At 38.0% G+C, this 25471-nt stretch overlaps 1 protein-coding gene across 3 annotated transcripts in view; it reads left to right on the top strand.

The window, feature by feature from the left end:
* The window catches only part of NNT (nicotinamide nucleotide transhydrogenase), a 47319-nt gene that overhangs the window by 9567 nt on the left and 12281 nt on the right, over positions 1-25471 (top strand). For all 3 annotated transcript variants that reach the window (XM_049794334.1, XM_049794335.1, XM_049794336.1), the window contains exons 5-19: positions 1354-1441; positions 2123-2211; positions 3865-4052; positions 4819-4952; positions 6698-6889; positions 8026-8179; positions 9072-9233; positions 10036-10146; positions 10913-11058; positions 12013-12208; positions 12834-13067; positions 14991-15151; positions 15876-16055; positions 20321-20480; positions 21831-21912. In XM_049794334.1, coding sequence (XP_049650291.1) covers positions 1354-1441; positions 2123-2211; positions 3865-4052; positions 4819-4952; positions 6698-6889; positions 8026-8179; positions 9072-9233; positions 10036-10146; positions 10913-11058; positions 12013-12208; positions 12834-13067; positions 14991-15151; positions 15876-16055; positions 20321-20480; positions 21831-21912 — 2277 coding nt within the window. The remainder of the gene's footprint in view (positions 1-1353; positions 1442-2122; positions 2212-3864; positions 4053-4818; positions 4953-6697; positions 6890-8025; positions 8180-9071; positions 9234-10035; positions 10147-10912; positions 11059-12012; positions 12209-12833; positions 13068-14990; positions 15152-15875; positions 16056-20320; positions 20481-21830; positions 21913-25471) is intronic.

The following is a 25471-nucleotide window of genomic DNA, read 5'->3' as shown; positions in this document are numbered from 1 at the left end:
AAGCACCATGACACTGTTGGAGGTGCCGAACAACTTCAGTTTCTTATAGTCACATTTGCAGCAAATCAGAGCAAGGCTTTTAAAAGAGTAAATAAATAACAAAATTGAAGGTGGTTTGTCTAATTCCTGGATTTCTTTGTCTAGTGCCTTTTTCATCTGAACTAGATCAGAGCAGGCTCAAAGATATCCATAAGACAGCTTGAACACAGATTGTCTGTCATTGGGATCTGATGTTGTTGGGAGCTAACTAACCCAAACAGCACTCAGTATGGATGCAATTGCCATGGCGGTTATGAACAAAAGACCAAATACTCTGACATCTTCATGCTTTGCGATTGATATTGTAGGTATTGTAGTGAATTAAAATGTTGTTGTCAAGCTGACTTCTATTATTAGGTTCTTCATTGCTTTTTGTTTTTTAGTTTTTTTGACTCTTTACTTGGATGATGTCTGTGAGCCATAATAAGCCTTGGAGAAGGCTGCCACATTTTTGTGGACACCCGCAGTGTACATCCACGTACATGTTTGGTTACTTCTCTGTGTTTTGGTTCTGTGTAATTTTACTAAAATATAGAAATTTGTAATGTATTTGAAGCTATAAAATCTACAAGCTGTATTCCAAATTAGAACTAATTTTATGGCGTACAGACCTCTGTATGTCCCTGCTAGAGATAGGAAAGAGAGTGGAATGGGACTGTTGAACAACAACACTGTTGGTAAAAACGCAAGAAAATGTGCACTGTTGTTAAGAAAACACTTCATTACACACTAATCTGCTTTTTCAGATAACTCTACTGATGTTAACTTGGCTTCCAGCCACCCATTCTTGGATGGCTACAAAGCAGATGGGGCAAAAGAAGTAGGAAGGTTAAGCTATTTGCCCTAAGCCATATAGCTCTGCAGAGTTAGGGTCAGAGTGTCCTTTTAAAATGTGTTCTTGTTTGTCTAAGTGATCTTACTGCAAAACTACACTGGGTTTTGCAATTGCTTGTTCATGTTTCCTTCCCTGACAAGTCTCGGGTTACAGCTTTTGAAGGTAGCTTCAAAGACCACAAAGTTAACTTTTGGCAAGTTTGTTTATTGCTCAGGTAAAATTTTATTTTGAAAGAGTGAATAGTTGTGGACATGCAGTATATTGCAGTCCAGAAATTCTGTCTGAAAATGCATTCCATGATTTTAAAAAAAGCAAGAAATATGAATGAAGACTGTGAAACTTGTGCTCAACAGTAAAATATTAAACTTGGTTTATTCTGTGCATGCTGTGGTCAAATATTCATACTTTTCATTGCTGTCATGAATAGAATTGTACTGAGACTGGGAAAATACTGATACAAGTTTATCCTTTATTGACAGTTACAAGGCTGTAGTACTGGCAGCAAATCACTTCGGTCGATTTTTCACAGGTCAGATCACAGCTGCTGGTAAAGTTCCCCCAGCAAAGGTATGTACAATTGAATAGATACTGTGGAAGCAGACTATGTGAGCTTCTGAGCACAACTAACCACTGCTGAAACTGTGTTAAAAGGCTTTTCTCCTGCCTTGGGGCTAGTTCTAGAGACTTTAGAAATCCCTATAGTTATTCCCATACTAATTTTTGTTCACTACCTGTAGTGTTGTTTTTCTGGGGAATAATAGAATAATTTTAGTTTTATTTAAGTTTGCTTAGTTTTAAACAACAGACTAACTATATATGGAGGGATTATTTTTTTTCCAGATGGGAAAAAGCAAGGGAGCAGTTAAAAAAAGTCAAAGATGTTGGGATTTCTGGTGCATTGAAGGCTGTGATGTAAAGGATTGCTTGATTGGAATTGCAGGTGGATTGGGTTGAAGACAAATGAAAGCAGAATTAGGGGAGGAAAGAAAAAAAAGATGAGAAACTTGTACTTGCTTACATAAACTGTTAGCTGCAGAGGAGCTGGCTCTCAGATAAGTGAAATTAAGCTTTTAAGCTGTTAGATTTATGGGGCAGCAGTCATTTTGGGTTCTGTGTCCAAAGGTAGCTTGTTTAAATGGCTGGTTAATGAGACATATCTGCAGTTGTGAAAGCAGTACAATGCTGCTGCTTTTCTAACCAGCTCTAGTTTTAGTTTATGCTCCAAGCATGATGATGGTATCATTCCAGGTCTTGATCATCGGAGGAGGAGTTGCTGGCCTGGCTTCTGCAGGAGCAGCTAAATCGATGGGTGCGGTGGTTCGTGGATTTGACACTAGGTAGGGGTGTGAAAATGTTAATTCTGAAATTATTTTAAGGTTAAGTAGTTCTGACTGTATTACAGTGAAAGCACTTGTACTGTACTGAATCACAATTCCTTTCCTACCATTCTTACTCCATCATTATTCCTCCATTTTTTTATACCTCAAAACAGCCAAACCTTCCAAAGAGTCCTTCTCATTAAATCATTCAGAACTATATGAATAAAAAAACCATTGCTTTATTAAAATGAGAAAGTTAGGGTTTTTATCCAGAATTTCATGTCTCTGTTCCTCTTGGGGAGACAGGGAAAATAGTGAGGAAGTAATCTTTATGCCCTCATTTATAGCTTTCTTTGATCCAGGTTCATAGCTGCATACTCTCATTCACCTCTACTCTCCTGATCCCAGAGAGGCCAGCTAGGAACTCTTTGGAGAGACACTTCTTTCAATCTGCTGAAGGAGAGAAAGAGACCAAGTTATTTTATTTATGAAACTCAAGGTGAAAGAACAGAAACCGCAGCTGAAGCTGCTTTAACTGCTACTCTCCTTGGGTTTCTGCTTTATGTTTGGAAGGGTTATTTTCTGCTGTAGCCATTTCTTAGAGCAATCGACTGGGAAAATTACTGAGCACAAACATTTTTCTACTTATAGCTACACAGACTGCAAACTTGATTAAATTTTTTTCTATTAAATGGCCTTCTTACATTGGATTTGTATGTGCTTAATACTGTGTTTGCATTAAAATAACTTATACATGTTTGTTTTTATGCAGAAGTGGCACCTAGTGCTACTTAGTTATATCTAATATGAAAGAATAAAAATGAATATATCCCCAGATTTATGATGTGCAATATGAAAAAACCTCCGCTCTGGCTTGTTAGAAAAACTGCATATCCCTTAAAACAAACCAGAAAGAATTTGTTGTTCATAAAAGCATGATCAAAATCTGTCTAAAACCTTTCAGATTTTTTAAATTCCCTTCTTAAGTATCTTGTATACTTTTATCTTGGTGTGCAAGAAAGCATTAATTTCTCTGCATGTTGTGAATGTTCACCTAATGCTGAAATTTAGTCTCATTATTTACTGTGATATCACATGATGCAAAATAAATTTCAGATATACAGAATAACTGTAAAAAAAAAACCCCAAAAACCAACCACAAAACACCCCCCCCCCCCCCCTACCCCCAAACCCATTTTTCCCTGTGAAAATAAGACTTACTTGTATTTCCCATTTCACAAATTAAAGACAAGGCCACAGGTTGTATATTTATCACACAGATGATAAATAAGGTGAGGTGAATTTAAGGCCTTAGGCTTCTAAGTTTGGGCTGTAGATTTACCCAGTCATGACAAGAGCAATGGGTGAACAGTTAGGCAACAGTTAAGCTCCCAGCTTTGAGACTTTTCCTGGAGCAACTCTGCTGAGTAAACGGGAAGCTGTAGGTTGCCTTCATTCCTTATCCAAGTATCTTCATTGGGGATCTAAAGTTAGTGATGCAATTACTTTTTTCACTAAATAGAGGAAGTTGAGAACTTTAGTTACTGTCTCCTTAATCCTAGAATAAATTATAGAACTCTTGTCTGAAGACCGCTACTAAAAAGACCGGAAGAGTCATGGTTGATTTTTAAAGTAGTGGTTGTTTGACCCCCTACAATTTTCTTTTCCTAGAGCTGCAGCTCTGGAACAGTTCAAGTCTCTTGGTGCTGAGCCTTTGGAAGTGGACTTAAAGGAATCTGGAGAGGGACAAGGTGGTTATGCGAAAGAAATGTCCAAAGAATTTATTGAAGCTGAAATGAAACTCTTTGCCAAGCAGTGCCAAGACGTTGATATTATCATCACTACAGCTCTTATTCCAGGTATGTTTTATGTGCAAGATGCTAATTTTCATTTATCTGGTCTAAGTTGGCATGTTTTGGAGCTGTGCCTGCAGTGAAAACAGAGGTGTTAATGAATTAGGTCTGTGTGAGCGTGTACCTTTTCCCTTCCCTGATAAATGCCTGTTTTTAAAGTGTGTGCCTTTTTTTACAACTTCTGTATTCACAAACTAGCAGTCGTTGACTCAATATCATCGTGTTTTCTTATTAAACAAGGATTAGATAGTGATAAAGTAAGAATATGTAATTCTCTTGCGTGTTTATTGCATCACTGCTACTTCTGCTATCCAGCTTGTGCACTGAAACAAGTTCAATTGAAACAGTACTGTCTTCTGTAATTGAAACATTAAGCTAGAGCTTAAGTTTTAGTGCTTTGTGTTGCACAACATCTGTATTTTAATAGCTTATGATGTGGTGTTTCTCTATTTTTTTTGTTTGTTGTTGTGACTTGAATTGTAAGATTGGATGTTGTCAATTTACTGAGGACAAAATTGGACTTGCCAGCATCTTTAGTAGACTGCCCATGCATACCTTTTTTATATACTTGAGAGCAAGATGTTCAAGCATCTCTTCTCTCTGTCTGTATAAACAAACCTTCTATGACATTTCATCCTAGGTACCGATATCTTGAAAATTTTGCTTACAAAAATAAGCCTGAGAGAAAGTGAGAAGGGGAGAACTCATCTCCTGAGCTCTACAGACAAAAAGCTGTATTTTGTGTTTAACTTACTATGCCTTGTCTTGTCAGGCAAAAAAGCTCCAATCTTGTTTAAGAAAGATATGATTGAATCAATGAAGGAGGGTTCAGTCGTTGTAGATTTAGCTGCAGAAGCTGGGGGAAACATTGAGACTACAAAGCCTGGAGAAATGTATGTTCATAAGGTGAGCATTTTAATCTGTAGTTCATTGTCCATTTGTATGAATTCACGTTGTGTTTTGTAAACTGTATGCTGAGAATGAGTAGCTGATTTTGCTATTTGTGTTTAAGTAATCCTTTAGACTTCCTTTTGGTCACTAGTCATCCATGTAACAATTTCAAGATTTTTAAAGAAAAAAGTACCTTTGAATAGCATTAATTTTTTTGTTAAGTATGGAACTCTTACTACTTAAACTTCCAAGGGCAGTGACTTGTCAATGCTGAGTTAAGGGTGTGGTTTGATCTCTATTTCTTGGTCTACCTAAAGAGGCAGCAGTAGCAATAGCTTCTTTGACTTGCTCATCACCTTCCACTACTGGAGGTTACAGTCCCTGTCATAGATAAGCTAAACAGGTTCAGACTACGTCAGTGTTACTTCAGTGCAAAGTCTCTGGCTTAGCTCAATATAATTTCAGCTTCAGGAGGGTGCTGTTTTTGTCTTTAGCTTTGCCGACATGAGTGTGTCTGCCCTGAAGTATCCAAACCATTTGTAATCCGAACTAGGAGTAGCGTGAATTGGTTCATTAAAGTAAGCAATTTTGCTCTGGACTGAACTAAGTACTTTGGTTTTGCTCCAGTGTTCATTGGCTCAGTTGAGAGCTTGGTTTTCTGCTTTTTGGGTTTCATTTTTGGTACTTGTGAGAAATCTACTAGCAGTTACAGAAGTTTGCGTGATGAGATTTAAAGTAGCAGATTTCCAAGGTTGTTATTTAGTAATGTAAAGACATAATGCTGTTATTGGAGAAGCCTGGGGGACATATTGTTGCCATGGTTGTCATTAATATAAGCGGGGCTCTGTGTGTATATATGATGAGTCATGCATTGTATTTGTCTTTGTGGTTTTCTGGGGCTTTTGATGTCATTGTTCAAAAACTGAAATTAGAGTATGTAGAACAGAAATAAGCAGATACTTGCACGAAGAATTTACATGGAGTGCTTTCAGTCAGAGGAGTATTACTCCTGGATGTAGTGTATTGGCACTGAGCTGCGGAAAAAAGCAGCAGTGCAGAACTATTAACAGTGTGCTGGAGCATCGCATTAATAAGCTAGAGTTTCTGGAACCATGCATGGACCTTAGCTGTAAGTTGCGGGAGCAGTGTTTTAGCACAAGCCTGCTTGAATGTGAAGAGTGTATGCCAGCCTCAGCCTCCCATACCTTCAAAAGCTTGAGACCTTGATAGCTGGGTATTGTCACATTTGTTCTTTAAACAGGGTGGATATATTATGTTAGATCTTTGCATAAATGTGAACCCAGGCATATTATTTTGTGCAGGTAGCTAGCTCTGAGGAAGCTCCCTTCACTCCTCTGTCATATAGAAAGTTGTCTCCAGTGCATGTCCTCCAGAAGGACTGAGAAGATGCCAAGCATTTGGCTGGATAATGTTACCTGGTTGCTTTAAGAAGCTAAGTTCTGAGAGAATGGTAGGATTTGGAGAGGACAAGCTCTTGCACAAATATGTCGTCCTCTCTGGGTAGGCTTGTTGCTAATAGCATTTGAGGTGTTGGGTTCAATCATGTTGAACTGTGTAACTGTTGTGAGTAATCCTCCCTGACTTAATAATGTTAGAGCTGCAGGTAACAGTTTTAGCTGAGATTAAAACCAGAAATAACTGAAACAGTTTGGATATATATTTCCAGAAGGATATAGGAAGAGATGCTGCGTCTTCAGAGATTGTACTAATCCTTAATATTTTACTTAAATTTTTTTCAGGGTGTTACACACATTGGCTATACAGACCTGCCTAGCAGAATGGCTACTCAGGCCAGTACTCTGTATTCCAATAATATTATCAAACTCCTGAAGGCTATTAGTCCTGACAAAGAAAACTTCTACTTTGATCCAAAAGATGAATTTGATTATGGGACTCTGGATCATGTTATTAGAGGAACTGTAGTAATTAAGGTAAGTCAGTAAATATTCTCTTCTTAATTTGTGAGTACATACTTTTAAATTTATCAATGTTGTCTCTTTAAAATGCATTCAAAGATACTGCGTGCTGATAGACTTCAGATGTGGCTTGATGGACGTAGTGGGCAATTTTGTTTGTATTTAAGCTGACTATTTCTCTGTCCCTTTTTCTGAAGGGAAACATCTTTGCTTTTGTTGTCTTGTCTACATAATGTCTACTATTGAAAAATAAGATGATGATTAAATTTGCATGTTTTATTCATGTGGTAGAAGCATAGTTATTTTAAACGTGTTTGAAACATTACTACAGGACCAGAAAAACATTATTCCTTTATTATTTGGTTTTTTTTTTTATAAATAAGTATGTTTCTGTTCTTGTAAGAGTAACTTCAGAAAAAACTGGTGGAACTAGGATATGTAGGATACTTTAAGCTCTATTAGGAAATAATAAAATACAAACTTGGGGCATGTATGGGCTCTGCTCCTGCAACTATTAGGAAACAATAATTTGCAGTTTAGGTAAGAGGTATTAATTTCTGTTGGGTTTTGCTGTATAATGTTGCCAACATTTCATAGTGCTTATGATACCTACTCTGAAGGAGGCTTGCATTGTCTTCAGCTCTTCCAGACCACTGAAGTGGTGTGTACAGCTCAGGTCTGACAGCTCCACCAGTTATTCCTCCAGAGGCCTGGAGAACAGCAAGAAATGTGAGACATCATACTTGGTACCTAGCTAAGGTCTGGGCAGGCTCTGATTACAGTTCACATCTGTAGCAGATTTTGCTATTTTCAAGACCCTGTTTTCTTTTGCAGAAGTGTTTTCTAGTTAAGGAACTTTACCTTTTTGTTTTGGTTTCTGCTTTCAAGCCTTGTGCTGTGTTTGTGCCAGGTAGTTTTGGACACTGATACTAAATCTTGTCTGAAAAATGTGTGAACCAGTATGGTTAACTTGGTCTGGCTGTAGTGATCATCCAGCCATGCAAACTTACGCTGATGCAGAAAAGGAAGGTGTTCCTGTGGTGAGGCTGTAGGATGTTAGACTTCTCTGAGTTGCAGGATTAAGAAGAGTAGGCTCCTCTAACTATAAAGCATCTGCCATGTTAGGGATAACTGTAAATATCTCTTGTCAGGATGGCAAGGTGATTTTCCCAGCACCTCCACCAAATAATGTTCCTCAAGGACCCCCTGTGAAGCAGAAGACTGTAGCAGAGCTGGAAGCAGAAAAAGCAGCTACTATTACACCTTTTAGAAAAACTATGACTAGTGCATCTGTATACACAGCAGGTAGGTAACTTCCAGAGTTGGAGAATCAGTGTAGAGTGCTCCTCATTTGACTAATACTTCTAAGGGAGTCTTCATCTTACTTGTTCAATTTAATAACTAGTTGGGAGAGTGGTTGATTGGGTGGTGAATCCTAGTGCAAAATCAGTGTAGTGTAATAATTGCTTTTGAGAGAGAAAATAAAATTTTAGAAGTTTAACCAAAAGTATTAACATTTCAAACAGTGCTGACTCATGCTGTGTGCATGTGGGTGTGTTTGGCTTTATTGAAATATCAGTAAAATAGTTAAAATTCTGAAGGACTCCTGCTAGGGACTGTGCCCATACTTTGCAGCATAATCAATTCAATGCTATTGCTTTCTTCAGACTTTAATGTATGAGATTTAAATGTCCACAATCTACTGAAGTACTGATACTAGGACATTTGTCTTGACGAATAAATATTGGCTCTTCTTGTCATGTGGTTTCTGTGTGCATCAGAATCTTCTGCATGAAGTAATTGAAATGAGTATTCTTAATTTTAACCTCTGTTCTTCATATGAACACTTAAGAGTCTTCCAAGTAGTATCTCAACGTGATTGTGACTCTTCTACGTTTTTACTGTAGAACAGGAATGACAGGATTCAGTGTTGGTGTAGAAACCCAACTTTGCTGCTTTCTGTGCATGCATAACAAAGATGCGTGTATTATATTTATGGTTTTATTTTCTATTGTAAAAGAAACACTAGCACTGAAAGAGCCTTGTGGTTGACAAAGATGATCCAGCTGTTCTGGAAACAAGTCCATGCACAAAACTCCATTTTGTTTTTAGCTCAATACTGGACTTCTGTTGTACAGATTTTAAATGTAAGAAACCATTAAAGTTACAGAAAAGTTCTGCTGTGCTTTTCTTCTAGGTTTAGGTGGCATGTTAGGACTGGGCCTTGTAGCTCCTAATACAGCTTTCACACAAATGGTGACGACATTTGGCCTAGCTGGAATAGTGGGTTACCATACAGTATGGGGTGTGACTCCTGCTCTTCACTCTCCACTCATGTCAGTGACTAATGCTATCTCAGGTAAGTAGCTGTGACACAACTGCTTACTTTCCATTTGAAGCAGGCACAACTCCTTTTATTCAAACTTCAGACAGAAGTCTACACCTTTTAAAATGCCAGAGAGCCTAATACTACTTTGTATGTCTGAGTTTACTTTCATAAATAGCAAGGACGCCTGAAACATACTCTTTTTGAGAGTATGTTTTTTCAAAACAAGGGCAAATCTGGTGCTCTGTATTTTTACTCTTTATAAGTAATTTTTCACTCTTAACCTGTTTGCTTTAAAGTTTGTTTTACTTGGAGTGCTGCAGTCTCTCCTTTCATAGAACACTTCTTTCCTCCCATCTCTCCGAAATGTTGCCCTGAAAATAACTTGTCTTCCATATTTTCTGTGTTCTTTTTTTCCAGTCCTCAAACTATGTGTTGGGGGGGCTGCAGAAAAAATTCTTAAGTGACCTGTGAGATTCATAACTCTATATCTACATAAGATTTTTATATATCACTTTGTGTATGTGTGTGACAGGTCATGAGTGTGATCTACTTTGTTAAAAGCAAAGCTTCTTTTGTTGAACAAGTACTTGGAAGCTGACCGTGTGCTTGAGGCACCGTATGTCAAGACTATATTCATATACTAATTCTGTTTTCTTTTGAAACGTGTTTGTGTTGCTGAAAAAGACCATGGTAGTCTTTGTTTAAATAGTAATGCGTACAGTAGGGCTCAAAATTTGAGTTGACTGGTATCTGTTTGACAGCTGAAAAGAAACTTGCTATATAGGCACAGAGAGTTTTAAGGTTCAGTAACACTTTTTTCCCTTTTAAATAGGACTAACTGCAGTTGGTGGGCTGGTATTGATGGGAGGAAACTATCTCCCTGAAAATGCTCCTCAAAGTCTAGCAGTGCTTTCAGCCTTTATCTCTTCAGTCAATATTGCAGGTATGAATGTTAGGTTTTTTCCTGAGGGACTTTAAAGCACTTGTGTAATTCTTTTATTTCTTCTAGCTCTTTAATTGTATAGATTCCAGAAATACTATTCTGGGAATAGGATCTGAGAGCATCCATCAGTAAAGAAATCCCTCCCAGCCCCCTGCCACAATTTTCATAGTAGTTATTGTATCTGGTTTCCACACTCTGTGGTGTATAGGGAAACACTTAAAAGTGCATTTTTCTTTTACAGTATCCTTTGGGTGCTGATTATATGAAAAAGCTTTTCCTGTTTATCCCAGGGTGGTATTGCATTTGTCCTTGTATTCCTTTTGCTGCTTGAAAAATATACTAGTGGCACAGAAAAAAATTCTGCTTGCTTGACCTTCAGAAGTCCCAGCTTCATGAATAAAAGAGATAAAAGAATGAGCAACTTACAAATACTGCTTTTTGCTAGAGTTGATAAGGAAAAGGACACAGTCACAAACTAAGCTGTGTCCTACAGTTAGTGTAGAGTATGAAGCTAGAGCAAGTCCTCCAGGCTTTTGACCTCCTGCTTTTATGAGTTTTCTCCAAAGGTTAAAAAAGACAACAGGATCTCGCCCTCATTACAGCTTTGTTTCCTGGTGGTTTTCAAGATTACTAGCTTTTCAGATGTGCTATTGCTGTTGGTTGCTAAATTTTTGAAGTAATATGGTTTAAGGAAATGTTTCTTTTATAGCTTGGCATATGCTTAGTTTTAGATTTTTTTGTAAAACTGTTCTTTTACTTTGGCCAGGTGGGTTTCTGGTTACACAGAGAATGCTGGATATGTTCAAACGTCCCACAGATCCTCCTGAATACAACTACTTGTACCTACTTCCTGGTGGTGTATTTGTAGGAGGCTATGCAGCTGCTCTCAACAGTGGCTATAATATTGAACAGGTAAGAAGATAACTTTGTGGCTTTTAGCCTACTGTTCACAGTGGTATGCTTATTCACTGCTTACTCTGAGTATATAGCAAATTAGCCATGGTCTTTTTATCAGCTATGTATTCCCACAAGGCCACTCTGAAGTTGATTAAGCTTGCAATCATACCTCAAATGCTGAATCTGCAAATTTTTAAAAGCTTTGGTTTTGTGAGTTTTTTTTTCCCTGTAAAGAGCAGCTACTTTGTTGTTTATTGGACAATTTTCCTAAATGACAGCTTAAATATTAGAGCAACTACAGAAATCAGTCTTTAGTTTAAAATGTTTCTGAAAATTCAACTTGACATGACAGTTAAAGTAGGCAGACATCTGGATGAGATGAGAATCAGCACAGGGATATAGAGGGATTGTATCTATAGTACTTCTAATGGTAAACTTTTGTTTGCATTTGTTTTAATAGTAAGAAAAATCAATCTGTATTGCCTTCTATGTTTGGAGAAAGTGAGTCCAAACATACCTTTATGCCAGGGGCTTGTAATATGGGTTTTTTTCAGTTATCTACTTGTACAGCTCAGTTTGTTTAAGTTTTTTTTAATATTTTTGAAAACAGTTCAGATTTGCCATAAGCAAATTCTGAAACTATTCCAATAATGAACAGGACTGTATAGCTTTGGGTTTGTACCAAAAAAAACTTGTTTCTGAACTGATGATGAAAATTGGCTTGACTCAAGTTTAGCATTCATGGTGCAGATAAATCAAGGTCATAAAGTGGAGCAACAGTTTTAATGGGTATCACATTTTAATTGGGCAAAATCACATCCTGTACAACAGTTTCTCACAGTCAGGAGTTTTGACTTCAGTTAGGAACTGTGACTTACATTCTGGAAAAATCAGCCCTTTTGCATAATGATCAGAAAGATTTTTGTCTCCATTTCATGTGTGCATATTGATGTTTTTCTTATTTTAAAGATCATGTATCTGGGCTCAGGCTTATGCTGTGTTGGTGCCCTGGCTGGTCTGTCAACACAAGGAACAGCTCGACTTGGAAATGCGTTGGGTATGATTGGTGTTGCAGGAGGTTTAGCAGCAACTCTTGGAGGCCTTAAACCCTCACCTGAATTGTTGGCGCAGATGTCAGGTGCAATGGCACTTGGTGGTACTATAGGTATGTGTAGGATACTATAAACTAACACTATATGCTCTATACATGCATTTATGAAAGCTGTATATACACCAAATACTGTATAGCTCACAGGTGAATTGACTAACTTACATTTATGGCTTTCGTATGTTATTTTGCAAATATGTCAACAAAGAATTTTAAGTCCCAGGGCTTTTATTAATGCATCAGGATGTGGTAAAGAATGGGGAGACTGGTGGAAAAGCAGGAGCACATCATCTCTGTTGGGGAAACTTGGTATGCAGAGGTGAATGAACTTGCCCAACTTCATACTTCTGTTCATTTCCTGATTGATGGCTGCCAAATTCCCTTTTTCACACTGTGCTTTTGTCACAGAAAATGTTGAATTTCTTGATATTTAGTGGGGCTTCTAAGAACATGATATGCTTCAATCTTCTCCCTAATTTCCATGATATCTTCATTGCACAAAATACTTATGTAGCTTTTAGTGAAATGCCACAGCAATTTCTAGTGTAGAACAAATCTTTCCATTGGAACAGGCATGTGTGTGCATGTATTCATTGCACAGTGAACCATGATACATTAATTTCTACCTGCACAGATTGGTTGTGTTTTGTAAGACTTCACTTCTGTCTTCAATTCTCAATAGGTTTGACGATTGCTAAACGCATCCAGATTACAGATCTGCCTCAGCTAGTGGCTGCTTTCCACAGTTTGGTTGGTTTGGCTGCTGTGCTCACCTGTGTAGCAGAATATATGATTGAATATCCTCATTTCGCTACTGATCCAGCTGCAAACCTCACCAAGATTGTGGCATACCTTGGCACGTACATTGGTGGAGTGACTTTCAGTGGCTCTCTTATTGCTTATGGAAAACTGCAAGGTGAGACGTTCCATTCAGAGCTAAGTATTTGTAAAAGTTGGTGAGGTGTTTTGGTTTTTTTTTTTTAAAAAAAACAACCCCAGGGTTTAGCCCTGCATTTAGACTGCTGTGTAATTGGAAAGAAACCTTGTATTCTGCATTGGGTAAAAATTTGTTTAATCCTTTTAAGTGTACTTTTTTTTTAATTCTGTGTAATTTGTATACAGGTTTAGTTATGAAAGGTTTGTCTTCACTGCTTGGACATACTACTGCTATTAATTACGAAGTCATGTTAGCTTCCCTTAATTCATCTTATCCAGAAATAAGTGTTGATTAGTGTTGTTAAGATATGGCCTGACACTGTTTCTCTAATTGACTTTATGGAACTTTTATGGTCACAATTGAAACCCTGGTGTTGCTGGACTTGGCACTGCTAATATTTGTGGCATTTTGTTCTTGGCATTGCAGGCTTCATTTAGGTGGGTAGCTTGCAGTATCAGTTGAGACTGCCTCACTTTAAACCATTCAGTTCACTGTCTGTTTACCTGCTGTGCAAACTGCATGCTCCATACCTCTTACTGTTTTAGTAAATATGCCTTCTAAATTAAATACTCACTAATTCCTGATTCTTACGCACCTGAAGGTTTCTTCATTGCATTTATTTTTGGTTTTGTAAGCACACCGCTTTTGAGAGACTGAGATAATACCTGTACTAAGAAGTTCCGGCTAAGAGCTTCCTATTACTAATCCTGTTACTAGCTTTGCAGTAGTTCCTTTGGGAGACATCTGTTTGCTTTCTTCAGTGTTTGAGACCAGCCATTGAAGGTGGAAGCATGACATGGATGGAAAGCTGTCTTCTCTAATAATCTTTTGAAGGATTTGTCAGTAGTATGTATTTCTGATGTATTTCTGCTAAGTAGTTGCTCATTTATTTCTTCTTGGGTTTTTTTCCCCTCTTCTCCATCTTACCCCTTCCACCTGTTCAGTGATTTGTGTGCATGTCCCCAGTGAACTTCACTGCCTGTTTCAGACTACTGTCCTGGTTTTGGTTTTTTTTTCTTTTTTTTTCCCCTCTTGCATTTTCATATCAGCATGATAGGAAATAATAAGCTTGTCTATACTATTGAAGTAGAGGTAGTAGGTTACACACTTTGACTCCTAGTCCTGAAACCATCAGTTCATTCTTTCCCTTGAATTCAGCTAAACTTAAACAAGACACTCGGTAAGTAATTACTTACACCAAAAGTAACAGATAAACTTGCATTATTTTAGTCTTTGCCATGTTATTTGGAAAAAGAAAAAAGGCTAGGGTGAAAATAAGTATGTCATTGTCTTTCTAAACTGAATCACACATATACTGAACCCTGTTTTCCTTTCAAGTCTCTGCCTATGTGGGAAGCTGTGAGAAATCTGTGTGACTGAGGGTACTAGTGAAATTAGAGCATTTGAAAGCAGAAGTGTTTTATATTTGGGGTTATCTGCATAGTCATATTTTTCTAAGCACACAGCTTTTGAGAGACTGAGATAATACCTGCACTAAGAAGTTCCAGCTAAAGGCTTCCTATTACAGAGCATCATACACAATGTGCAAAGATTTGGGGACAGAATCAAAGTATGTTTGTTGTGTTTTGTTTTGCTTTGTTTTTTTTTTAAAAAGGCTTTTCAAGAGGAGGAGATACTTTTGTGATTATACTGAAGCACTTCAGCGAGATTAGGAATTAAAATGAGTATGAATAGGAGTATTGGAGAATCTAGAGTAAGTTGCATGTGTTGCAATACTGAGTCAGCGCAAGGTCTCAGCTTCAACTAACTTGTTTTATTTTCTGCCCCTCCCTCTTTGTTTTTGAAAATTTTCTTTTGCTGAGGTATACAGTCTTCTCAGAAGGCAAGAGACAGGCTCTCCTGCATGTATGTATCAGTCTCTGAATATGCATTTGATTGCAGGTATCCTGAATTCTGCACCACTGCTCTTGCCTGGTCGACATGCATTGAATGCAGGATTGCTGGCTGCCAGCATTGGTGGAATCATTCCGTACATGATTGATCCTAGTTACACTACAGGAATTACTTGCTTAGGTTCTGTGTCAGCTCTCTCGGCCATAATGGTAAGCTGGGGAATTGTAGGAGGTGAAACAAATTAAACAAGCAGTTTGTTCTTCAGCTTTGCAAGTTTACTCTTAATGATTGTATTTTACCATCCTGAGTCACAATCATCATAGTGCCTGTATGCTAACTTCCAGTAGCAGATAGCGAGTGACTTCCTAAATTTAGCTGTAAACCAGAACTGTTCAAGAGAACAGGCATGTATGTATATACTTAACTTTTTGCAGCTTAATGGAGCCTTTTATATGACAAACTGATATTTTAAAAGACTTTCTTGTAAGTTTATCCTTAAAATACTTAAGAGCACTGGATCTACAGGTTATCATGATAACTTTGTAAGATTATCCCCATGTGTAACGTCCCTCATTCACTCACCAGCTATTGTAAAATTTGCCCTGCATACTACCATTGTGTAAACTGAGTCTTGCAAAGACTGCTTAGTGTGAATCCTTTAATGGTATGAACAGTTCCGTGGAACTGGTAGGATATTTTTGTGAGTAAAAATATGTGACTAAGCACAAGATGAGAACAGTGGAGTGCCTTCTTGTCCTCTCTCAAAAGGGAGGATCATAAGTCCAATCCTCAGGCCACAGCTTGATGTCTCACATAGAAAATGCTTGAATACGTTAAGTTACTTGATATTTATCAGTGCTTCAGGCAGACTGACTTCTCTGCATGTTCTCCTTAGTCATAGCTTACACTGAAGTATTTTCTTTTCTTTTCCAGGGTGTCACTTTAACAGCAGCTATTGGAGGTGCTGACATGCCTGTAGTTATTACTGTCCTGAACAGTTACTCTGGATGGGCTTTGTGTGCTGAGGGCTTCCTACTGAACAACAACTTGCTGACCATTGTTGGTGCACTTATTGGCTCCTCTGGAGCCATCCTCTCTTACATCATGTGTGTGGTAAGAAGTCAGCAGAAATTCTGCTTGCTCTCCAAGTAATGAAAAACCTTTTATAGTATGTTTGCTAGGAAGATAAGCAATTGGAAGACCAAACTGCTAGGTGTTTACAGACTAGAAAATTCTTGACTGAAACTTTTGGACTAGATGTCAGTCATCTCTCTTTGGTTTGGAGAGACAAATACTTCAAAACTGAGGAAAGCCTTTGCATTTACTTGGGCGTAGAGTGTTTCAATCTGGGCTCAATTAGGTGTGCTTACTTGTGCTCAGCATTTTTTTTAAGTCATATCACTCTGCAGTGTTGTTAAATTTAAGCTAAATCTAAAATTTATCAGCAGGAGATACTTTTAAGTAGTGAGTTCCTTTAAAAAAATGTTCAGTTCGATTAGAGAGTAATTTAAATTTATTTTTTGACGTGTAGGAAAGTGTGCTACTTTCTTCAGAGCAGCTACTGTGAAGTACCACAGGGTGGCAGCAGGCTTGCGTTGATGTATTGCTGATAACTGTGTCTCTAGGAGCAAACGAGCTTCAACTCTGTGTAAATCATATTGCATTATTAATGGTCTCATTTTTCTCTGGAACATTTGTACAGAAGTCTCTTGTTTTCCCGTGTCTGTCTCATTTTTGTTTTCAAAGATGGAGAGGTAATGACTTAAAAAACTGTTCACGGTGCAACAGCTGCCAACCTCCTGATTCTCTGTTGTGTTATTCTGTTTCACATCTGTTTTTGTGTTCTTGTGTTGTGATCATTGTTGCTGTTCTGCCCTGATGTTTTCCTGTGGTCAGCCCTGGCTATTGTCTTTTACTTTATCTCTGCTGATGAATAGTGTTTTACCATGTCAGGAATGTCCAGTACCATTCATTTCCATCTCTTTTGAGGAACCATTTCAGAAAATCTTAAAGTATTTTTGTGCAGCTTCATGGAGGTCAGTTCACATGAACAATCCCACGCATGAATTTTAAAGAATCTTGTTCTTTCTTGAACATGTTTTATTTCCTTATCAAAAGGAAATTGGATTATGTGGCTCATGGGACATCTTTTTTATATGAACTGATATAATTGTATACAGTCAGCGATTTAGTCCATATTAGTAGATAGATGGTGCTTATGGGCAATACAGCTAGGAAAAGTATGTTCTTTTAAAGTTTGATTTCTTATAAATCTTGGTAAAAACATGATCTGTTGGGTATGTATTTACCAGTGGGCATAGTCATTCTATACCTTCATTTTTCTTTTACTGCCCTTTTCCTTTTTTTATTTATTTTCTTGCTAGCTCCTCTCAGCACTCAAGAGAGTTTTGAGATACTTGCATCTATTGGTTGAGGAATCTAGGTGAATAGGAAGCCTGGGGAAGTAATTAGCAAAATAGTTATGCAGTGACAGAGTGGCTTTCCTCTCTGTATTTCTCAAATTTCAGGAAGTTTAGTTGTTGAGGTAGTATCCTAGAAGTCTTGTGCTACTTTATGTAAGCTTAGACAATTAAAGTTTATCAGCCAGTAAAATAAAAATTACTTTGTGTAATTTCTGCACAATAAGTAGAATAACTTGTTTCTAGCCCAGCATTTTTCTTTTTTACTTTGCTTCCTTTAATGGAAATCATTACTTTGAAAAGCATTGTTATAATCAGGGGATTCAGTATCATTGTCTTGAAGCTGCATTTCAGGAGAAAAAAATGCTCAAGAGTTTCAATAAACTTAGCATTTGGCTGCTGCAACCTGTGCTAATGAAGCAACAGCTTTCCCCTCTCTTCCCCCCTGCCCCCTCCTCCAGTATGACTTCCATCCGAAGCAGTATATTTATTGAAGCTTATCTAGTACAGACAAGAAGGTGTTTGTGGAAAGATCTTGATGGTTGAAACCTTCTTTTTACAATATTTCTAATTACTTTTTGTGATAAACCCGTAGCTTAATTATCTAAAACCTATTCAGCTAATTTCTTAAATCTTGAGCTGATAAAATTGGCCAACACGTATTCAGATAAGCAGTTAAGTTTTTGCACTCCTATCTGCTTGATTTTCCACCCATCCCTCTTTTGTGCCTATCAGTAGGGTGAGTTAAGGACAAAGAATTTAACTTCAAAACAAAAAAGCAAAGGCCTCTACTGTTCGCTCATCCCATGAATTGTGATTTCTTTTAAAACACTAACAAAACCTGTCATCTTCAGAACGTTGTATTAGCATGTCCCTCCCCCGTCCCCCCCCCCCCCCCCTTTTTTTCCCCCCATAGTGAGTACTTGATGATTGCAACAGTAATATTAGAATCAGTATGCTTAGGGATGGGGAAGATGCTTCAGGTCGTAGAGGAACCATTAATTGGGGTGATGAAATAGAGCAAGAGGAGGGACAGATTGTGTTAAGTCTTGTAAATTGTTTGCTGGTCTATCACCTGTACTAGCTGTCCAGTTTCTGTGGGCACAGTGGAAGGACTTGGAGTTCTCAGGGATCAAGGGTTTGGTTTTCCCTGAGTTGTAAGGTCCTGGCCAGCATCACCTGTGTATGCACAGCATAGAGCACTTTTTGGTGGTGGTTGGATTATCTGTGTGTGAATGGTAAAGTGGGCACTTTTATTCGTGTTTGTGGTCTGTGGTGGTAAAGGAGGTGAAAGAGGCTATAGCAGAATTTCCACGCTGTCCCTGTGCCAAGCAGGTCTTAGCTGCATTGGTTAATTGTTGCCTGATGAGGTCTTGACTCATTATGAAGCCTTCTGTACCACATCCTTTTTTTGCCAGACTTCCCTCCTCTTTCCTTGGGTCTTTGGTGCAGAACCAGGCAAAGGTGCTTCAATCTCCTGCTTCCTTTGTGTGGATTCTCAAATTTGTAATAATATTTGAACTTTTTTTTCCTTTGGCCTGGTGTTACTGTTGTCTTTTGGTTTAGATATGCATAAAAAGTGCTTTGCTTCTCGTAAGCTTAGTGTGTGCAACATCTGGAGAGAGTATTCTTCTGTCTAGGCTGTCTTACCTGACACTTAACTGCTGTAATATGCTAAGTAATCTGATTTTCTCTTTGGTGGTTTAATATTGTGATACACATCAGAGGCAGTGTGTTCTTAGAGGATATGAACTCTGCCTACTGCAGACAGTAGAAAGATGCTGATTTCATTGCATTTGTGCACCTTCCTTATGGTGATGATTTATCAGGAAAAACAGAAGTTCTTCTAACATCTGTGTTGTGCTTATTTGCTAGATGATGAATTTCACAGCATGGCATATCTTCTTAGGCTATAGCAAAAAAACCAATGGAGTTTCATGGTTTGAAGTGTCTGTGGAAAATGGACACTTGGAAGCATGCTTCTGTGTGGGTGTTTCCTCTCACTTGTGTGTGTGCCTTTCCAGATCCATTCTTAAATTTTGCTGTGGTTTGTGAGCTAGCACAGCAGATGTATGACACACATGTTTAATTAAAGAAGCAATTTATCCTGTTCCTTTACTGCTTCTAAAGTTTTGTTTACTGCAGTTACAAGTTTTGCCTACTTTCAGGTATTGCCAGATACTGCTTTGGGACCACGCTCACAAGGAGACATGCCGGTGAAAGCATTTAGCCAGTGGCTTTTCCTGGCTATGTATCCAATAGAGCCAAATTTCCAGGATATGTTCTCCTCTTAAAGCTCCTAGTTGTAAGATCTCATGTTCCCCTTTGATGCTCAGCCAGTTAGTTAATGGCCCCCTTCAGTTTGTTATAATTTGTTTTTGAGTTAGCATTTGGTTAGTTTTGTGTGGCTACTTAGATTTGTTGTGTTCTTTCCTGTCTTGATGTTGTAGGAGCTTTGCTTATGTACTATCTGTAAGAGCTACATGGTTACCATGCTGTCATATAGGAGTTCTGTGCTTGCATGTTGAATTGCTCAAGAACTTAAGAAAATATCTGGCAAAAATTATATGTATGTGTGTATATATATATATGTAAAAAAAAATAAAATAAAAATCTGCCATCAAATATGCATTTGTTTATATCCCTCCCTTTTAAGAACAAAAAGAGAGCAATATTTGCTATTTGTTTTGTTTTGTTCTCTGTTTTGAGGAGATGCTGATGCTCTCTAATTACATGTGTAATATAATGCATTAGGAGCTCATGTTTGGCTATTGTGTTAATCTGTGTCTCTGTTTTAAGGAGCCTGTTTTAAGTTTTGAGTTGTGAGCAGGCAAAACCAGCAGATAAAGACTATTGTCAGGAAGGCTTTAATATTTTCAGAAGTTTTCTCTGTGGACATCTTGTCTCCTTTATTTTTGGATTTCATCTTTCGCTGACCAAAAACCTTTTGTCTTTCAGGCTATGAACCGTTCTCTTGCAAATGTGATTCTAGGGGGCTATGGCACCACGTCAACAGCTGGTGGGAAGCCCATGGAAATTACTGGAACCCACACAGAAATCAATGTGGACAATGCAATTGAAATGATAAAGGAAGCCAATAATATTATTATTACTCCAGGTATGAACTCTTGACTCATACATCAAGATGTTGAGAGGATGTATTATTGGGGGGGGAAAAAAAAAAAAAGAAATCCAAGCAAACAAAAACCCAAACCAAAAAATTGTAGCCTGTCTTGCAGTTGCAACATAGCAGCAGCATGTCAAATGTTGACTGGATCTGTGGGATCTGGTTTTGTTCCCATGTCAGTCATCATTCCTCTGTGTAGACGTGTACCAGTTTATTTTTCCTTGTGTGTGTCTCTTCAAACTTTGTCCTATTTATTTAGATTTTAAATTCTTAAGGACAAAGACTGTCTTTTGTAAACTATGTTTATGGTTAATTTTGTGTACAGCTGTTGTGGTGTGAGTTTCCAAGCACTACCACAGTACCCGTGGTACCAATAAAAAAAATAATCTGTTAAGTTACTGAAAGAGAGGATTTTATTTACGCTTCTCATTTCCTTGCTCAATTTTGCATTGTTGTATTAAAAAAAAGTCAGAAAAACATCTAAAACTTAGTGTACAATAAATACTGGAACCCAAAACCCTGCGTTGTCTGAAACTATTATGTCGGCTGTAGCCTTATTGGTTCAATAGCACATTCCCTGTTAGGAGAGGTCAGGTAGGGAATAGCTCAAGACTTGTGCCATTCAGTTGAAGAAAAACAACTACTGTGTTAAATTTATTTTAGTATTAGAATGAGAAGAATGCTAAAAACCAAACTTGTCTTTCATTTTGCTTCAGCTTAAATGAAAACGTCAGTGAGGCAGGGTTCTAATTTGGGAAGTTACCTTTATTTCCAACAAAGCTTGCAAACAACTTCAAGGAGTTTGCTTCTTGCTCCTGTGGTCAAACCTTGAGGACACCGTCAATAATTTATACTCTCCATTTTCTTGCTGAGCATTGTTGCTCTGAATTAATTCAGACAGAAAGGCTGAAAAGATTATTTGCTGCTAAAAGCTGTATTCAACTACTAGATTTGCATTATGCAAAACCAAAATTTTGTTGAGGATAATGGTGGTGAAGCAACCTGATAGTAGCCTCTTTATCAATTTTTCAGTGTACCTGCCTGAAATATTCTTTTCTGATAAAGGAACACGTATTTTTGTGAAGCTGAAATAAGTTACTTGTGTAATTTGACTGGTCAAACCACTACACCGTTAGTGGTCAGGAGACCAAAAAAAGGAGATGAATTACAGTGGTCAGGCTAGGAATATATGAGTATCTGATGTGTGTGTGTGTATATATTTTTGTGTGTTTGTTTTTAATTATGAGACCTTCTGTTTGTGTGAAAGGTACTCTTATTGTCTGTAACTATTCCCTCTGCACTGAAACAGAAAAATAGTTTGAAATTTTGAAATTCTTTCAGGTTATGGTTTGTGTGCTGCAAAAGCTCAGTACCCCATAGCTGATCTGGTGAAGATGTTGAGAGAACAAGGGAAAAATGTCAGGTAAGTACATTCCTTGATGAAAAGTATTACAGGTAGTTTTTTTGGTTTGGTTTGGTTTTTTTTTTAATTCCATTAAAATGTGCTACAAGTATTTGTGTTTGTTTAATTTTTCTTTCAGCAGTCATTTTTATGTTGATATCTCTCTCTCAGAAACACTAGCTGGAGGAATGCTGTAGTCTTATTAACTTAGAGTTGACTATCTAGAAATATCATGCTTTAGTGTAAAAGATCCTGTACTCCTTTACACTATTCCTAAATTTGGTTTTTGGAAGTAGCACCAGCAGTTGGAGAATAAATTCTTTTTTTGTTTTTTTTTTTTTTTTGTTTTTTTGTTGGGTGTCATGCTGAAGCTCAGTTAAAAAGAATGGCTTTAAAATTTAATACTTCTTTGTTGTAGTGTTGTCCAAAAAGTGGATTCATCACCTAGTGTTCAATGAGCCAATAATCACACACTCAGGAGAGACAATATTTATTTCATATTTGCGCAAAGATGGGTGCTAGCTGGTAATTCCACAAAGCTAGCACGCTCTACAGTTAAACAAGCAAACAATTTATACAGTTTCAGATTCACCCACTTAGTTTCCAAAGTCCTTTCCCCAAATCATTATTGGTAGTCACTTATCTGCAACCATTTCTGTTGGGCTAAGGTTTTCTCCACTTCGAATTAAAGGTACAATGTTCTTCTATTCTGCAGTGCATGCTCAAGGAGTGTGGGGGGTGGTAGGTCTTTCAGGTCTTGAATTGAGTTGGTGGCTGTGATCTCCCCCTGCCACCTTTACATTTCCCCCAATTACCTCAGTTGTCCAGTGATGTCAAGCCCATTTATCACTCAACTTTCAGTGCCTTCTGAGGCAGGATGTTCCCTTCTTATTCTTTGTAGAGGTTCCTGAAGGCCTAATTACTCTAGGATGTCCTTTGTTAAAGAATGCTAGCTGTTTTCTTTTCTGATTACAAATGACTAAGTGTCTTTAGACCTCCAGATTAATATCTGTACAAAAAACATGTTGCATGGAAAGAAACAGATCATTTTACATTTTTAGGTTAATCCTCAACAGTAGCAACAAAATCTTAATTTTTTGAAAGGTAAGTTAGCTCCTTTAGATACATAAGTTCTGCCTTTGGATATGGTAGTATTTTTTTCTACAAAGCAAGCAGTGAAGTGTTTTGTAAAATAAAACTTTAAGGTAGCTGTAGCTTTTCCTGTTGTATTCAAGAAAACAGTTAGCCTTTTCTAAAGGTGGGGAGGTTGGAGAGCTCTGAAAGCAACCACTTTGTGGCAGTATGTTACTGTGAGGAGTAATCACAACAGCTGACTTCAGTGCAGCAAGAATAGTTTTTCTTTATGCTTGTAGTCAGCACGGCGGAGAGAGAGCACAGGCCTAACTTAAGTACTTTGAATTGTCTCCTACAGAAGCCTTCCATTAAGGGGGATTGTTTACTAGGCTAAAATAGCTTTAATATTTTTTTAAAGTCCTAATTTCCGATGAAAATGGGCCCCTCTGCTTGGGGAATAGTTAAGGGGGGTGCAGTGGGAATAGTTGAGGATCCTAGGCAGGACATGAGAGCCTCTTGCAGTATGGAGAAGTGTTTGCTGGGGTCAGTCTGGTATGTAAGGGGAAGAGTAGATCAGGTACAAGCCTCTGCACTGAGAACATGGGACTTATTTCTTTCTTGGGATAACTGACTTGCATTAATAGAAGTAATGCTTACTACTACACAGCAACATTTGTATATTAAAAAAAAAATTATGGACAGTAACATCCAATTCTGATTGGCATGTTTGAAACAATGCTGAGAAGAATTAACCACACTGTAATGTTAGATGCTCTTCTTAGGTTATATATCCTACAGTCTACCTTGCCTTTTTACTCTTCTACTAACACTTTCTGCACTCTGGAATAGCTGAAGGCATTCAGTGTGTATTGATGAGAGGTGTCTTGCAGATGTTCAAGAGCTCCTGGTTTTGGACTGATGTGCAGCACAGTGCCTCTGTTAAAAGTAGATCTCCTGCCTGTTACACTCAATCCGTGTGCTCTTATGTTAGCAGCAGGACTTCAGCTTCCTCAGGATTTCCCTTTGCCTATACCAAGCATTAGGGCTGTGGTGTCTTCTCTCATACCATGCTTTGAAGGCTTCTACAGTCTGATTTGTTCAGAAAGTAGCCAGTGAACGTAGGAAGGTCTGAGGATGTAAACTTCTGTCACTATTTTAATGTAACCTGAATCTTCATGGAATCACAGAATAGTTGAAGTTAGAGATTTCTGGAGATTGTCTAGTTCAGCCAGCCGCCTTGCTCAAACAAGAGTCAACTGGAGTATGTTGCTTGCGATCTTTTCCAGTTGGGCTTTGAATGTCATGTCTTCAGACAGCCTCCCTGGGCAATGGTACAATGTTCAGCCACCCTTAGAGGGAAACAGGTTTTTCCTGTATTTCAATTTGCCACCATTGCCTGTTGCCTGTTCACTGGATACCACTGAGAAGAATCTGGCTCTGTCTTCTTTACTCCCCTCCATCAGTATTTATACACAGTGGTAAGATTCCCTTGTGTCTTCTCTTCTGCAGGCTGAAGAATCCCAGCTCTCAGCCTCTTCTCTTGTGACAGGTACTCCAATCTGTTAAGCAACTTAGACCTACTTTTAGTGGGTTCCCATAAGTTTTTGCTGTTGCAAGCAAGACTGCTATTGGAGTTCTTTGTGTATTGCATGGAAGGATTATTGGAGTGCATGTGGCCAGTCCCATGGATTTATTCTGCTGGAATGCTGCTCCAAAAAGTAGAGATAATTTTATGTGCCAGTATTGGCCTCAAGTCCTTTCCTTCTTCAGTTTTTCATAGACCTTATAGATACCAAAAGTACTAGAAAGCTAACATCATGCCTCCCTTGCTGATTGTTTGGGAAACTATTTCCTAATTATGGTAACTTACTATTTTAAAATTTGTCAAGACTCAGTTTTCATTTGAAACAAGATATTTGGACAGATGCTGGTTAGCTAGACTCATTCTCCCATTTCCATGTCTTTATTTCAGTTAGATGGTGACTTTCCTTTGGAATCAGTACTGTGGCAATTAGTGCTTTTTGCTTTTGGTTTTCTTCCGCTATTTTTCCAAGCTTATTGAGAAATCGCATATAAGTTTTTGCAGTGTTTTACAGCATGTGCTGTGATGGGTAACAGCAGAGTTGTTGTAGGGCTTAGCAGCAATTACTTGTTAGTGTTTACCCAGAATGTTGCAATTTTGCATATAAAATTGCTTTATAGACATGTTTGTTCATGCATGTATGAGAAATGAGGGTGTGTGCTAGTGTATCTGCTTTGCTGAGCAGTTCTCTTCACATGTTATTTCTCCATGTTTAGCAAAAGCTCTGTGTATGTTCAAATTACATTAAAAATGTGAAGACCCATTAGTTGTGCAACAAAAGAACCTTTCTTGGCTAATGCGATGACAGTGTCGCATGCTTTTGGCTTTCCTTTCAGCACTTCTATGGCGGTGAGCTTTATGGTGAAATAAAAAATGATTGGTTTTGCCTTTTATCTTGGCTTTGCAGGGGAGAAACGTGAATGA

The sequence above is a fragment of the Accipiter gentilis genome, chromosome Z (assembly GCF_929443795.1).
Source record: "Accipiter gentilis chromosome Z, bAccGen1.1, whole genome shotgun sequence".
In the NCBI taxonomy this organism is placed as follows: Eukaryota; Metazoa; Chordata; class Aves; order Accipitriformes; family Accipitridae; genus Astur; species Astur gentilis.
The sequence above is the reverse complement of the archived record's forward strand: the minus strand, read 5'-3'. Positions and strand labels throughout refer to the sequence as shown.